The sequence below is a fragment of the Sarcophilus harrisii genome, chromosome 2 (assembly GCF_902635505.1).
Source record: "Sarcophilus harrisii chromosome 2, mSarHar1.11, whole genome shotgun sequence".
NCBI lineage: Eukaryota > Metazoa > Chordata > Mammalia > Dasyuromorphia > Dasyuridae > Sarcophilus > Sarcophilus harrisii.
The window spans coordinates 128,560,108-128,573,448 of NC_045427.1; the positions used below are offsets into that span (position 1 = coordinate 128,560,108).

Genomic DNA, 13,341 nt, shown 5'->3' on the forward strand with positions numbered 1-13,341 from the left:
AAACCCAAGTTAGTTTGTTTTTCAGAAAATTACCTGTGTGTTTATCAAAATCAAATAGGAAGGATGAGGCATGACTAAGGAGTAATGAAAATCAACCCACAAGACAGACAGACACATAAATTAGTTTCATTACTTTATAGTCATACTTCTGTTAATTGCATTCCCGAACTGTTAAAATGTAATTTAGTGATGAAGCTCTACTGAAATGGGGAGACCCCTCCATTACTGTAACATTTTCTCTTGGACATCAAAACCCAATTAATACATTCTAAATTTCTCCTACAATCAGTCCCTGATGGAATGTAAGCTCCTCAAAGGCATGTTGCAATTTCATCTCTGTGTTCCCAGGACTTAAAATAATACTTGGCATAAAGGAGAAGCTTAATAAATTCCAGATTGATTGATCAGAGAATGATGCTCAGAGTGTCTAGAAGTGGGGGGAAGTAGTATGTTCAACAATGAAGGTCTTTGTAGAGAAAGAGAAAAAAAGAAGGGACTGGGCTTCTGTTAACAAGTAAAGGTTTGCACTCTCTACTCTTGTTCACAAAAGTAATCCAGTCAAGGGTCCAGAAACCCAAAATAAACAAAATAACCTAAAATCATGGGAATACAAGAAAAAGATTTCAAATTTCCATTTTAAAATCTAGATATGTGGATAATCTCTCCAGAAAATCTGTTGAGTTTGTGATGATGTGGGTGTGATTGTTGTGGATTCCCCCATTTCTATTCACCTGAGTAATTCAGAGAAGTTATATAATATGGTAGATCCAAAGGCTAAACAAATTCATTAGGACTCTCTGATAAACATATGAATTACGTGGATTGTCATTTGATACAATATATTAGATAGAAGCCCTGATTTTTCTATGGCATCCCCAGTCCCTCTGGGACTCACCTTTGTTGTGGTTTCTAAAACGATTTCCTTGTGCAGAAGCTCAACCACCATTTTCACGTGGCCTTCTTTAGAAGCCAGATGCAAACCATTCAACCCATTCTGAAAAGGATAGAACATTGTCAGATCAAGTGCTTCATGCTGCTCTCTGTAGGAATTGCAAAGAAGGCTTGCTCCCAGGGATGAGAGTTTTGGAGAGCTTGAAGGAAAGAATTTTAGTGACTGTGGAGTTAAATGAGAAATGGTTATAGACTGGGGTCATTCTACAAAGGCAGTAAATGTAGGAATATAGAAGGTTGTAAAGAAATATAGGGCTATGAATTCCACTGCTATGAGGCATAACAATCAAGAAGTGACCTATAATCATATATTTCACCATAGCCACAACTAGGGCAGTACAACAAATGCTTTGCCTCAGGACTCCAAAGTTTAAAGGATGTTGACGGTATTTACAATCCTTCATAGGACTGTAGCACAGAAACTGACTTTTACACATAGGAAAAAGAATTCATCAAAATAAAGGTGGACTACAAGTATTCTGTGGATGTTTCTCCTACAACTTCCAATAGGTTTGTCTTTAAAAGTTGAGGCAAGGGTCTGTTTCCCACTAATTTGCTCCAGGTACCAACAATCCCTATTCTAGTTTTACATCTTTCCTCTGTTGATTATCTCCAATTTGTCCAGTATAGAGCTTACTTACACAGAGCTTTTTGTATGTTGTCTTCCCCAATTAGGAAGTCTGTTCCTTGAGGGTAAGAACTATCTTTTGCCTTTCTTTGTAACCCCGAGCACTTAGCACAGTGCCTGCCATACATTAAGTGCTTAATAAGTGCTTATTGATTAACTGACTGATTATTTTAATAACTGAAATTCTGAGAGTCATTTCTTTTTCAGAAGATAAAAATTATAATGTAGAACTCCCTTAGAGGGATTGCATACTGAATTTTGTAAATCATTTATATTTCAGTATGAATGAATTTATCAACTTACAGCTAACTTAGAGCAGGTTGTGACAAGGGAGAAGATGGAGAGAACATAAAGGTAGTGAGATTTAGGAAGGAATCTGGGGAGGAGGCAGTAGAGGACCTTGAAAGAATCATAGAAACAGTCTTACGAGTTGAAAGATTATTCAGAAGTCATCAAGTCCAGCCTATGCTCTATTAGGATTCCTCTTTGCAACATTCCTAAAAAGAAGCCATCTAGCTCTTGCTTAAATATATCTCAATGATAGAGAACTTGTTATCTTCTAAAATGGCCTGTTCCACTACTAGATGGCTCTAACTATTAAAAAGATTGAGCTGAAATGTGTCTCTGCAATGCTAACCCCCATTGCTCCTCTAGAAGCAAAAAACTCCAAATCTGATCCTTCTTTTGGAAAATAGTCCTTCATATACTTGAAGATGGGGTTATGTCCCTCTGAGTCTTCTCTAGATTAAGTACCCACAGTTCTTTCATTACTTCCTCTAAATTACTATTGTTACAAAGCTCAATGCTACCACCCTCAATCCCTATCTTCCCCTCTCCTTTGGCATTCCCTTTATTTCTTAACAAATTCTGCCTTCTTCTTGATTTATTATTGCACTCCCTACACTTAGTGAAATATTTTCCTTGAGATCTCTGAGTCTTGGGCAATTCTCTAATGTTAGTTGTTCATGTTTCTACTTTCTCTGACTCTCAGGACAGGGAGTTGGCACTCTTTGCTCCCACTACCAGTTCTAAACCCTGGCTTTGTCACTGTCATTCAGCCATATCAACCAAAATTTATATAGTCCAATAGTACCACCTTCTCTATAATTGTCACCATCATCTGTCTGCCTCTTGGCTAATTTTATGGCGCAGGCCAAAATCCTCCTCTTCATACTTTCCTTTGCCATTATCCTTAAAGACTTCAAGATTGACATTAATGAGAAACAACTTTATAATATCATTTTGCATATTCTTTTGAATGTAAATGACTTTCATTTCTACTTTCTTTACTCAGTAAGATGTGACCTCATAGACCTCTTCACTACTAAAAACTTGCTCCACTACTAAGGTTCTGAAATTCTCCCCTCTAATTCCACTGTCTTACACTTAAGTCCCTTGAAAAGTATGGTTATATCTTGAGGACTTAGCCCAGTATCTTACAAAGGGATAGCACTGGACCTGTGATTTCATTGGTATATTTCATCAGAAGAAGAAACTATTTCTATCAATGTAGATGGACACCTTCTTAGCAAATTAGAATCTTAGAGAGTTACCTAGGACACCAAGAAAATAGACAAGGATCTCATAGGTTATATATGTCAGAAATGAAATTAGGAACCAGGTTTTCCTGACTTCAAGGCAGTCTCTTTAACCATTTTACCATCCTGCCTCTCAACCTTACATATGGTAGATGTTTAATATATATTTGTTGAAATGAGATGAACATGTTTTCCAGTTTCTTCTCTATCCTAGTTGCCCTAAGCTGCAGACAGTCTAGCTCATGAGTGAGCTAGACTGCAACACCCAGGATTGAACACAATGCTTCAGATATGACTGGGGCAGATGTGCATGGGAGCAGCAACCCCTTATGTACTTGAATACCCTATTTCTATTAGCAAAGTCCAAGAGCACAAGAGAATTCTTTAAAAATTTAAAGCTTTCTTGTGCAGCAAGATAATTGTATAAATATGCATGTCTATATTGGATTTAACATATATTTTTTTTACTATGTTTAACATATATTAGATTACATGCCATCTAGGGGAAGGGATGGGGGAAAGGGGGAGAAATTGGAACACAAGGTTTTTCAGAGGTCAATGATGAAAAAATTATCCTTGCATATATTTTGAAAATAAAAAACTTCAATAAAAAATTAAAGCTTAAATTGTTTCAACAATTTTCTTCGGGTTATATTAGTATAATAACAGCTGATATTTATATAATACCAACCATGTGCCAGGTACTATGCTAAGCATGTTACAATATTATTTCATTTGTTCCTCACAACAACCATGGGAGAGGGTGCTATTACTATTCCCATTTTACAGATGAAAAAACTGAGGAAGACAGAGGTTAAATGGCTTGTTAAGCTAGTAAAGTTTCTGAGGCTGAATTTGAATTCAATTCTTCCTGACTCCCAGACCTAGCGCTCCATCTACAAGACTACTTAGTTGCTCCATAAGTATAATAAGTATCAGTGTGACCTCCTTTCTCTTAAGAATCTGATTTTTTGAGCCAATTAATATACTTGCCCCTTAAACTCAGTGAGTCTGGCCTTTCTGCTGGTGTGGGTGACATGGAAAGAGCCCTAGACTTGAAGCTGGAAGAATTGGTTTGAATCCTAATTCTTACATTCAGTCACTTGGGTAAGCAATTTGTCCTCTCTGGATCTCAGCCTCCTCATTTAGAAATTAAAAGGTTTAATTTAGAACAATCCCTAAGGTCTCTTCTGGCCTGAGCATCCTGTGGTTCTCCGCAGTTGATGCTCCAGCAGGAATCCTTCTGCAGTCATTTGGGCCCTAAGTGCTTCAGCAGCTGTCTGTATCAAGCAGGACAGCCTCTGCAACCTCGGGGAATAGTGACTTAGTGACCGGCCGTTGCTATTTTCCTCCAGGGCCACTGAGCTGGGCATCCACTATACACTATGCTCCACGGCATGATTGAAGAACACTCCCAGATACTTGCCTGTGACTGCGCCTGCTTTGGCAGGAGAAACTGATGTTCAGACCTTTATTAGGAAACCTGGATTCACTTTCTGGCTACAGCACATTATGGAAGAGATGCAGAGATGGTTTAATCCTGTTCTTTCAATTCACAGGTAGGACACTGAAGCCCACAAGAGTACAACAGGGACCAGAACCTAGGCTTCTTGGGTCATAGAATGCTGTTCTTTTACCAAGTGAAATCTGCTTGCCGAGATAACTCCCATGTTCATCATAGCTGATTTTCAAATACTCTCATAAAATTCCTACACTTAAAAAATCCCTTCTGGTATAGTTAACAATATATGCCCAGAGAGACCCCGGGATAATAACACAACTCATAGTTAAAACTAGGGTTGGGAGACAGTCTTTGTATCAGAACACCAAATTTTAGGATTGGAAAGTTACTATAATGCACTCCTTGAGCAGCATAGAAGCCACTATGGTAATGAATCCTTATTTTTTTTTTTTTTTGGTCAATTGACTTTATCTAGGTCTTTTTATATTATATTTATTTAATATTAATATTATGTTGCAATATTATATGATATATATGTAATATTACATTAAATATTACACATGGCATTGCATTATTACATTTGAAATATGTAATATTATATGTTTGTTTATATATTATATATTACATGTCAATATAATATAAATATTAAATAAATATATTATATTTATATTTATTATACATGTTTAGGTCTCTTTTATATTACTTTTACATCAGGAATAATACAGTTGAGGCAAACTATCGTTCATATTGCTTGCTCCAGGCTTATTTCTTATGGCTACCTTGAGTGCCAATATTGCTAATTACAACCCTAACAATTCACATCTCTATTAAACTTTAAGATTTACCAAGGACTTTTCCCCACAATAGCCTATGAGGTAGAGAGTCGTGAGCATGATTGTTTCTATTTTACAGATGAGGCAAGAGAGGCATGAAACAACTTGTCTATTCCCACATAGCAAGTAAACATGAAAGTCAGAACTCAACCTGAAATCTCCTGCCTGTATGAAATTGCTATTTCCACTAAACCCCCCTGCCTCCCCATTACATTGCATGGACAAAGGCATCTTGAGCGCATTTATGTGAACAGACACTTGTAATTCATCATGGGCTTAGTTCATTCCCTTGCTTTCTAAGTTCCCTAGAGAAATCAATGCACCAATGTCTATTAATTCTAATTGCAAGGTAAGCAGTGGTATCCATTTAAATCCGGTCCCTAAACCAAACTTTCAGGATCCCCCTCTCCCAGTTTCATCTGTTGTTAATTACAAAACAAAAAGACTTGCATTAGAAGAAAGGATAGCCATCCTTTCCAATTAAGATCCCACGTTGCAATGCAGATGTTCAGCGGCTTTTGTCTCAGTAATAGTCTCAGTTAGATGGTAATAGCCTCCTAATAGATTTCCCAGTCATTAGTCTCACTCTCTCCCTTCACAACTCTTTTCACAATTGCCCGAGGAAATTGTGATTTTTAAGCCTGTGGGTGTTTATTCTTCTGAGATGGATCATGAACCCTCTGTGACTTTGTAAATGGTTCTTCATGAATCATCATCCTCTCCTCCCACCTCCTCAAAAACAAAAACAGAAAACTCATCATCTTGTAGCCATCTTCTAGTGCTGAGTCTCCTCAAACTTAGTCAGGCTTGACCTCCAATTATAGCCATTTACAATCATTGCTGAATTGTACTTGAAGACTTTCCAGTTAGATAAAATCTGCTAAAATCTCTTCTCCCCTGGCATACACTTGGAGAACCCGGAGCTAGAAGGCATCATCTGCTTTAGTGGAGGTCCCACAGACTGCCCTTGAAAAGACAGCAGGCTTGGCTTGGCATTCAAGGCCTTCCACATTTTGGCTCCAATTACAATCATTCAAACAGTCTATTTTGTATTTCCTTATTTATGGACATATAATATTCTAGCTTTCTAAACTTCCCTCAGTGGAATCAGCTCCTAGGAAGATGGTTTCATTTTTGTCTTGGTCTTCCCAGCATTAATATCACTTAATAAAAATTTTCTGGACTGAACAACTAAGCAACCCTTGAGGGGAAGTTAGGTGGCTTTCTGGGGGAGTCTTGGGGGGCTGTACAATTTTACAGATTTATTTAACAATACTCCCTATGATTCCAGCTGAAGACCACTAGCTCTTTTCCAATCTTGTCCCAATCTCTGCCATTTCAGGACCTCTGTGTACATTGTCCCTCATGCTTGTATCAGACAAATCTCTCCTGTCCCATCTCTCTTTCTTTATAAATCTCCTTCTTTCAAGGTCCAGTTCAGGTGATACCTGCCCTGTGAAGGGGAGGGGAAGGGAAGGGAATAAGCACCTACATGCAAAGCATATACAAGCATCCTAGTGCTAAGTACTTTTCAAATATTACTTTGTAAGTGACTATTTCATTTGATCCTTACAAAAATGTAGGTGCTGTTATTATGCCCATTTTATAATTGAAGAAATAGGCAAACAGATTCAGTGACTTGCCCAGAGTCACACAAGATCCTACAATGCTTTCCTCTGTCCCCAGCTAGAAGTGATCCCTCTTTCATTCCCATTCCTCATCTAGAGCCCTAACTAGCAAATCTAGCCCTCAGGGACAAGAAACACAAAAGGTTCTCTTGAATTATTTTTTAAATACAAATCTCATGTGGAGGGTATAGAGACCTTAAACCTCAAGGTTCAAATCCCCTTAGGAAAAGAGACCTTAGGATAAAAATCTATGGCTGAAGAGGGAGCAAAATATATCTGGCCAGGGAGCAGCTGATTTGATGTGTGTATGAGTGTCAGGAAGGAAATTACTCCTATCTTACCTAAGTATTCTTGCTACGTAGGTGCTAAATTCAATAGTTTCCACTTGCTGAAAGAGTATACATGCTATCAGAACCCTTTACATCTTGGCACCCTGGAGAAAAACCATGATCACCTCACCTTAGTTATAGTTTAGAAATTGTAGCATATTATCCATAATCCATAATTATCAAACCATAATTCAATTATCACTCATAAACATATATATATATATATATATATATATATATATATATATATATATATATATATATAGTTTGCTTTTCATCCTTCTCTTTTTGGCTTCTATGCTATTATAATTATATTATGGACTTTTCGAAAGCAGGATTTATGTTTTATTTCATTGTTGTATCCCTAGTGCATAGTAGTTTGCACACAGTAGTTTTTTTCCCCTGAGGCAATTGGGGTTAAGTGACTTGCCCAGAGTCACACAGTTAGGAAGTGTTAAGTGTCTGAGGTCAAATTTGAACTCAGGTCTTCATGATTTCAGGGATGATGTTCTATCCACTGCACCACCCAGCTGCCCCCACAATAATAAGTATCTTTCCTGCTGATCAGCCTATTTACTAGACGATAGAGATTTAGACACAATTACAGTGCCATCACAAAGTGGTTGAAATAATGAGTTGGAAGATTTTTCTCCTCTACTGGATTAGTAAAATTTTCTACACAACAAAAATAAACCTTAATGCACACACAATAAAGTTAGACTAAGGAAGACAGTTCATCTCTAAGAATTTTCTAATTGTAAATATTACATTTATTCCTACATTTCCCCTTTTTTAGGTAGATACTTTACTGTTTAAAACAAGGAAGAATTAGAAGGGCAAATCTCTCTGTAACATCTGTGGACATGACTATGAAACATGTCAGTGAGCAGACACTGACTTCAATTTCACCTTGGCAGATCTGATCAGAGCAATTGAAGAAGTATGGATGAGGTTTAGAATTCTTCTTCTTCCTTTCAGCAAATAGAGTCTAAAACTCTGACCAAACCTGCTGAGTAACTCCTCTTGCTGCTGACATGCAGACAACCTGCCAGGGGAATTGGGTAGAGAAAAATAAATCACCTATTTCTTCCTCAAAATAGCCAATAGGGTTCAGAGAATTGGTGAGAGTGAATATTATGGCTAAATTAGAAGTCCAGGAGTTAAGCATTAGCTACTCCTGGTGGTTAATTTGAAATAATACTGTTTGTCTCTCTTTAGAGAGGATATCAGTTATCTGATTCATTTTCCAACAGATCTCCTAAAGAGAATCTCCTGAGTCCACTGGGCCCCATATGACCTGATATTACATAGCACTAGAAATAGTAAAAAAAAAAAACTTCTGGAAATAACTATAGAAAAAATATTCATTTATCTGTTGTCTCAGTTTCCTCATCTATAAAATGGGGATAATAATAGTGCCTACATTCCTGGGTTGTTGTGAGGATCAAATGTAAATAAAATATTTTGCAAATAGGATGGTAATGCTAGCTATTATCATCAGCTCAATTTCTATTTCATGAATTAATAAATGCTTGTTGAATGAGAAAAAAAATATTCCTGCCAGGAACACCTGGGATCTGTCATCTGCCTTTGCACTTTTTTTCAGGTAAGACATCATTTCTGAGAAGCAATCTGTCTGATGGAAGGTGGGGAGAAGAGCTCAGTCAGGCTGTTTTCCTTTAACATTTGCAAGGGGGAAAAAACAATAAACCTCATTCAGTCTGAATGATTTAATTCGTAGTATTTTCCTGTATCAACTGTGAGAAATAACATTGGCAAAATATGCTATTTCAGACATTTGTTCTCAGTAAATTATTCCTCTGTTTAGTTCCTCTGATTGCCCCCAATTATATTAGCTGATTTTCAAAAGTACAAATGTGATAGATATAATAGAGGAAATTTAACTCTGGTCCCTTTAAACGGAAAGTAGCTCTTTTTGATGGACAAGAATCATGACCCTAACAGAACATAGAAAAGTCTTTGAAATACCAAACTGCAGCCAGAGCCAGCATTAACTGTTTTAGAAATATATCCAACCTCATAATCATTCTCCTCATAGCCTTCTGGCCTTTCAATCAAAACCTTTTCAGGTGATCTCAAGAGATATCAATACATAAGCCTGGACCAAAAGTACCTCTTATTAAAATAGCTTTCAGTAGACAATGCTGAAGGAGCTATGGACAAATAGAGACACAAATTCATTGTTGACAATGTTGTGAATTGGGCTAACCATTCTGGAACACAATTTGGAACTATAGGACAAAACTTGCTAAACTAATTATACTTTTTGATTAGATGATCTCATACCTGAGCATGTACCTTAAAGAGGTCAACAACTGAAAGAAAGATTCTATACAGAATAAAATATTCACAGCAATCACTCTGTGATGCAAAAAATTGGAACAAAATGGTACTTATTAGTTGGGAAATAACTGATGAAACTGTGGGCATATGAATGGAATATTATCATACTGTAAAAACTGACAAATTTAAGGAATTCAGAGAGAGAAACGAATCATTTTATATGAAATCATCTTAGAAGAAATCATTATACATAACAGCTACAATAATATCACTCAGGGTATGATAAATATCATAGACATGATGATGATCAATATTAATAATAGCTATCTAAAATAATAAATAACAATCTAAGCCATGAGAAGAACAAGATGGCAACAATAATAAGATGCTGTAAAAAGTGCTTCTGCATATATTATTAAGTTTTGAACTGGGTGTAAGGAGTCCTAGATTCTAGTCTACAGTAACATTACATGTGACTCTAGGCAATCCACTTGCCTTTTTTTCTACCTCAGTTTCTCATTTTGTGAAAAAAACAGACAGCACTAGATAATCTGTAAGGTTGCTTTTGGAGATGGCATTCTATACTGTGAGTATAGACATGCTACTGTCACCTTTTTTTTTCCATGAGAAAGATTTGGAGAGTATCAGTGATAATGGCTAGAGTGTTGATCCTTGTGTTGGATAGAGTCCAGGGCAATACCATAATGACTACAGCTGGGTCCTTAGCCATGGCACAGAACACCAGGGGCTTTGGCCCATATTCATCAAAGATAACTAATCCCTAAGCCCCTTCACAGCTCACAGTCAGAAAGACAAAGTTTCGTTTTGTTTACTTTGGGTTTTGTTTGTTTGTTTGATCTTTGTCTATCTTTGTATCTCCAGTGCTTAGTACTTAGCTTATCAATTTGACTTGACTGCCCACACTATTTTGGCTGGAGTGGCAGCTACAAACACAGACCAGACTATAAAAACAGATGAGAAAGCCTTTGATCTTGTTGGCTACCTCTGATACCAGGAGACCCCTAGTAAACTGAGAGGATTTTTGCAGTATGGTATATGAGGGATATTTGAATATAAGGGTATTCTTACAGCATTAAACATCCCAAGGAACTCTTTCCTTACAGAATCTGATTATGAGCCCCGACACTTATGAAACTAAGTGATATGTGTGTGCTGTTCCTGGTCTAAGGTACTTGTCCCATCTTCTGTATGCCTTTGCAAGTATTTCACTGATTTTTTTTTTTATGTCTGTGAGAAGCTAGAGAGATACCAGGATTGTACCTGAGATAGTTGAGCCATTAATTAGTGAATTTGGCAAGATGTTTCCTTAGACTTTTCTCTAAGTTATGTTTCTGAAGACCTCCCCTCATCTATTAGTAATGAGACAAAGTATTGGTAGTCATCAGTAATGAGAGATAGCTATCAAATAGAGATTTAATTTGCCCAAAGACACACCACTAGTGAGTGGAAAGCCAGCATGAAAATTTAAGCCTCCTAATTCAGGGTTCAGGGTTTATTTCACAATACCATTATGACTCTCAGTTAAAAAACAGCACTCAAACAAACTGAAAAACTCATTTTTGTGTGTGTGCTTTCAGAGATGGGAACAATATTGGAAGGAGTTATTAATGCAATATTTTAGATAGAAATAAATTTTATGTGTTTGTGGGTTTGCAGTCCAAAACAGAACAAAGAATATATTTAGTCAAGGACTGAAAAGGAGAAAAGAAACAAACTTAGCTTCATCCCTAACCCTAATATCTTTTCATATAAATCTCTTGTTCATCATTCATTCTTAAAGAGGACCAATGACATACAGTGTTAATATCTTGACTTGCTGTAAATTGGATTTAAGTGAAGTAGAGCTGCACAAAGTCATCAGCCTCACTGTCTCCTCCAGAGTCATCAAAGTCCAATGACAAAATGTGAACCAAGAAGACTGGTGATGGCCCCGGATGCAATGGGAGACCTTGACTTTTTTAGGGTAAGGTCTTTCCTGAGTCTCCATTGTCTGAGGCAATTCAAATTATCACTTGCCCATTCAACATATTACTTATGGATTTTTTAATGTAGAGAAGATGAAAAAATGAAGAGAGGGAAAAAAGGAAGTGATCAGATGGGAAGAAAAGGAAAAGAAGTAAGAGAGGTTAGAGAAGGAAAAAAGGAAAGAGAATTGAAAGGAAAAACCAAAGAAGGTTAAGTAAGAAGGCCTCTTGCTAGAAGTCAGCAACAGAACAGAATCAAAATCATCCAAAGAACTTTCCCATATTTTAAACACTAAATTTTACTCAATTGGAAATTTATATCAGGAAATAAACAGAGGGCTACCCTTAGGAGTCAAGAAGACTTAGATTTAAGTTTTGCCTTTGATCCAGGTTAAGCCATGTGGCTATGGACAAATTATTGAATCTCTCAGTATCCTAAGCAACTGTCTGTGACTACAAATTACTATATCATTATAATAAAACTATAAATTGGTCACTGATATTCATCCATGGAGAGAGCTTCAACCAAAGAGATTATCTCTACTAATGAAATTAGATGTCTGGATGTTAAGAAAAAAAAAGAAGCAACAAAGGGTAGGGTTGATGAAGAAGGTGAAAATATTGATAAAGATGCTGGCTATGGAGCTCAGATGGCATGTCAAGGTCTCTACATGTGTAAGAATACAGGGCCTGTGGGATGGGCCCAACCATACACAACCCTCTTTATGACATACAGGCCATGTGAAGTTGGACCTTTTCCATAGGTCTGATATTCCCCATGATGGAAACTGCAAAGTGCCATTGAACCATGATGACATAACCTAGTTGAGATTTTTAGAAAACACAAGCCCAGCAGAGAAACCAATCTGTGTAAGAAACCTTTCCTGGAGGTCAAAGCTTTATTTTGCATCGTCTCCCCAGTCTTTAATCTCTTCCTACCTGGATATTTTATAACTCTACCAAGATTTGTTGTTGTTCAGTTGTTTGTTAGTGGTGTCCAAATCTTCATGACCCTATTTGGGATTTTCCTGGTAAAAATATTGGAGTAGCTTGCCATTTCCTTCTCCAGATTGTTTTACAGATGAGGAAACTGAGGCAAACAGGGTTAAGTGATTTGCTCAGGGTCACCCAGCTGGTGTCAGAGACCACACTTGAACTCAGGAAGATAAATCTTTTTGATTCCAAACGCTGTACTCTATTCACTTTGTCATCTAGTTGCCCCTACAGAGATTTTTCAATGGTAACAGTCAGTTGAAGATATATATGATCTTGAAACCTAATGAATCAGAAACCAGACAAAGCTGTAATAACTACCTTAACCCCAGTGGATAACCATATTTTATCTCCTCAAACCTGTCTCCTGTGGTGGGAAGAAACAAGATAAAATCAGAGGAAGAAGCAGAGAGCTAAACTCAAACTCCCTCAAACTTGAATGAAGCTGACACCAATAAAAAGGAGCAAGATTAGATCTTTGCATTTGCTCCATTTTCTTTTACTGAAATCCAAATTTAGCTCTTTTACTGAGGCAGTTTGCTAGATTTGTGGTTTACTAGATATTCAAGAGGAGAGGAAAAAAACTGGCAAATCCTTTTCATTATCTTTTTTTTTTAAGACCACAAAAAACATTTTCAGCGCATTGCAAGGAGATGAATCAACCTCATATCACCTTCTCTTTATTTCTTA

The 13,341-nt window shown here is 36.9% G+C and overlaps 1 protein-coding gene across 11 annotated transcripts in view; it reads right to left on the minus strand.

Annotated features, from left to right (window-relative positions):
• Nucleotides 1–13,341, minus strand: part of ANK1 (ankyrin 1) — a 326,140-nt gene that overhangs the window by 106,579 nt on the left and 206,220 nt on the right. For 9 of the 11 annotated variants that reach the window (XM_031950761.1, XM_031950751.1, XM_031950759.1 and 6 more), the window contains exon 3: nucleotides 896–994. In XM_031950761.1, coding sequence (XP_031806621.1) covers nucleotides 896–994 — 99 coding nt within the window. Of the gene's footprint in view, nucleotides 1–895; nucleotides 995–13,341 lie in introns of those variants that run through there. The other 2 variants (XM_031950758.1, XM_031950757.1) reach the window with 2 other exon arrangements.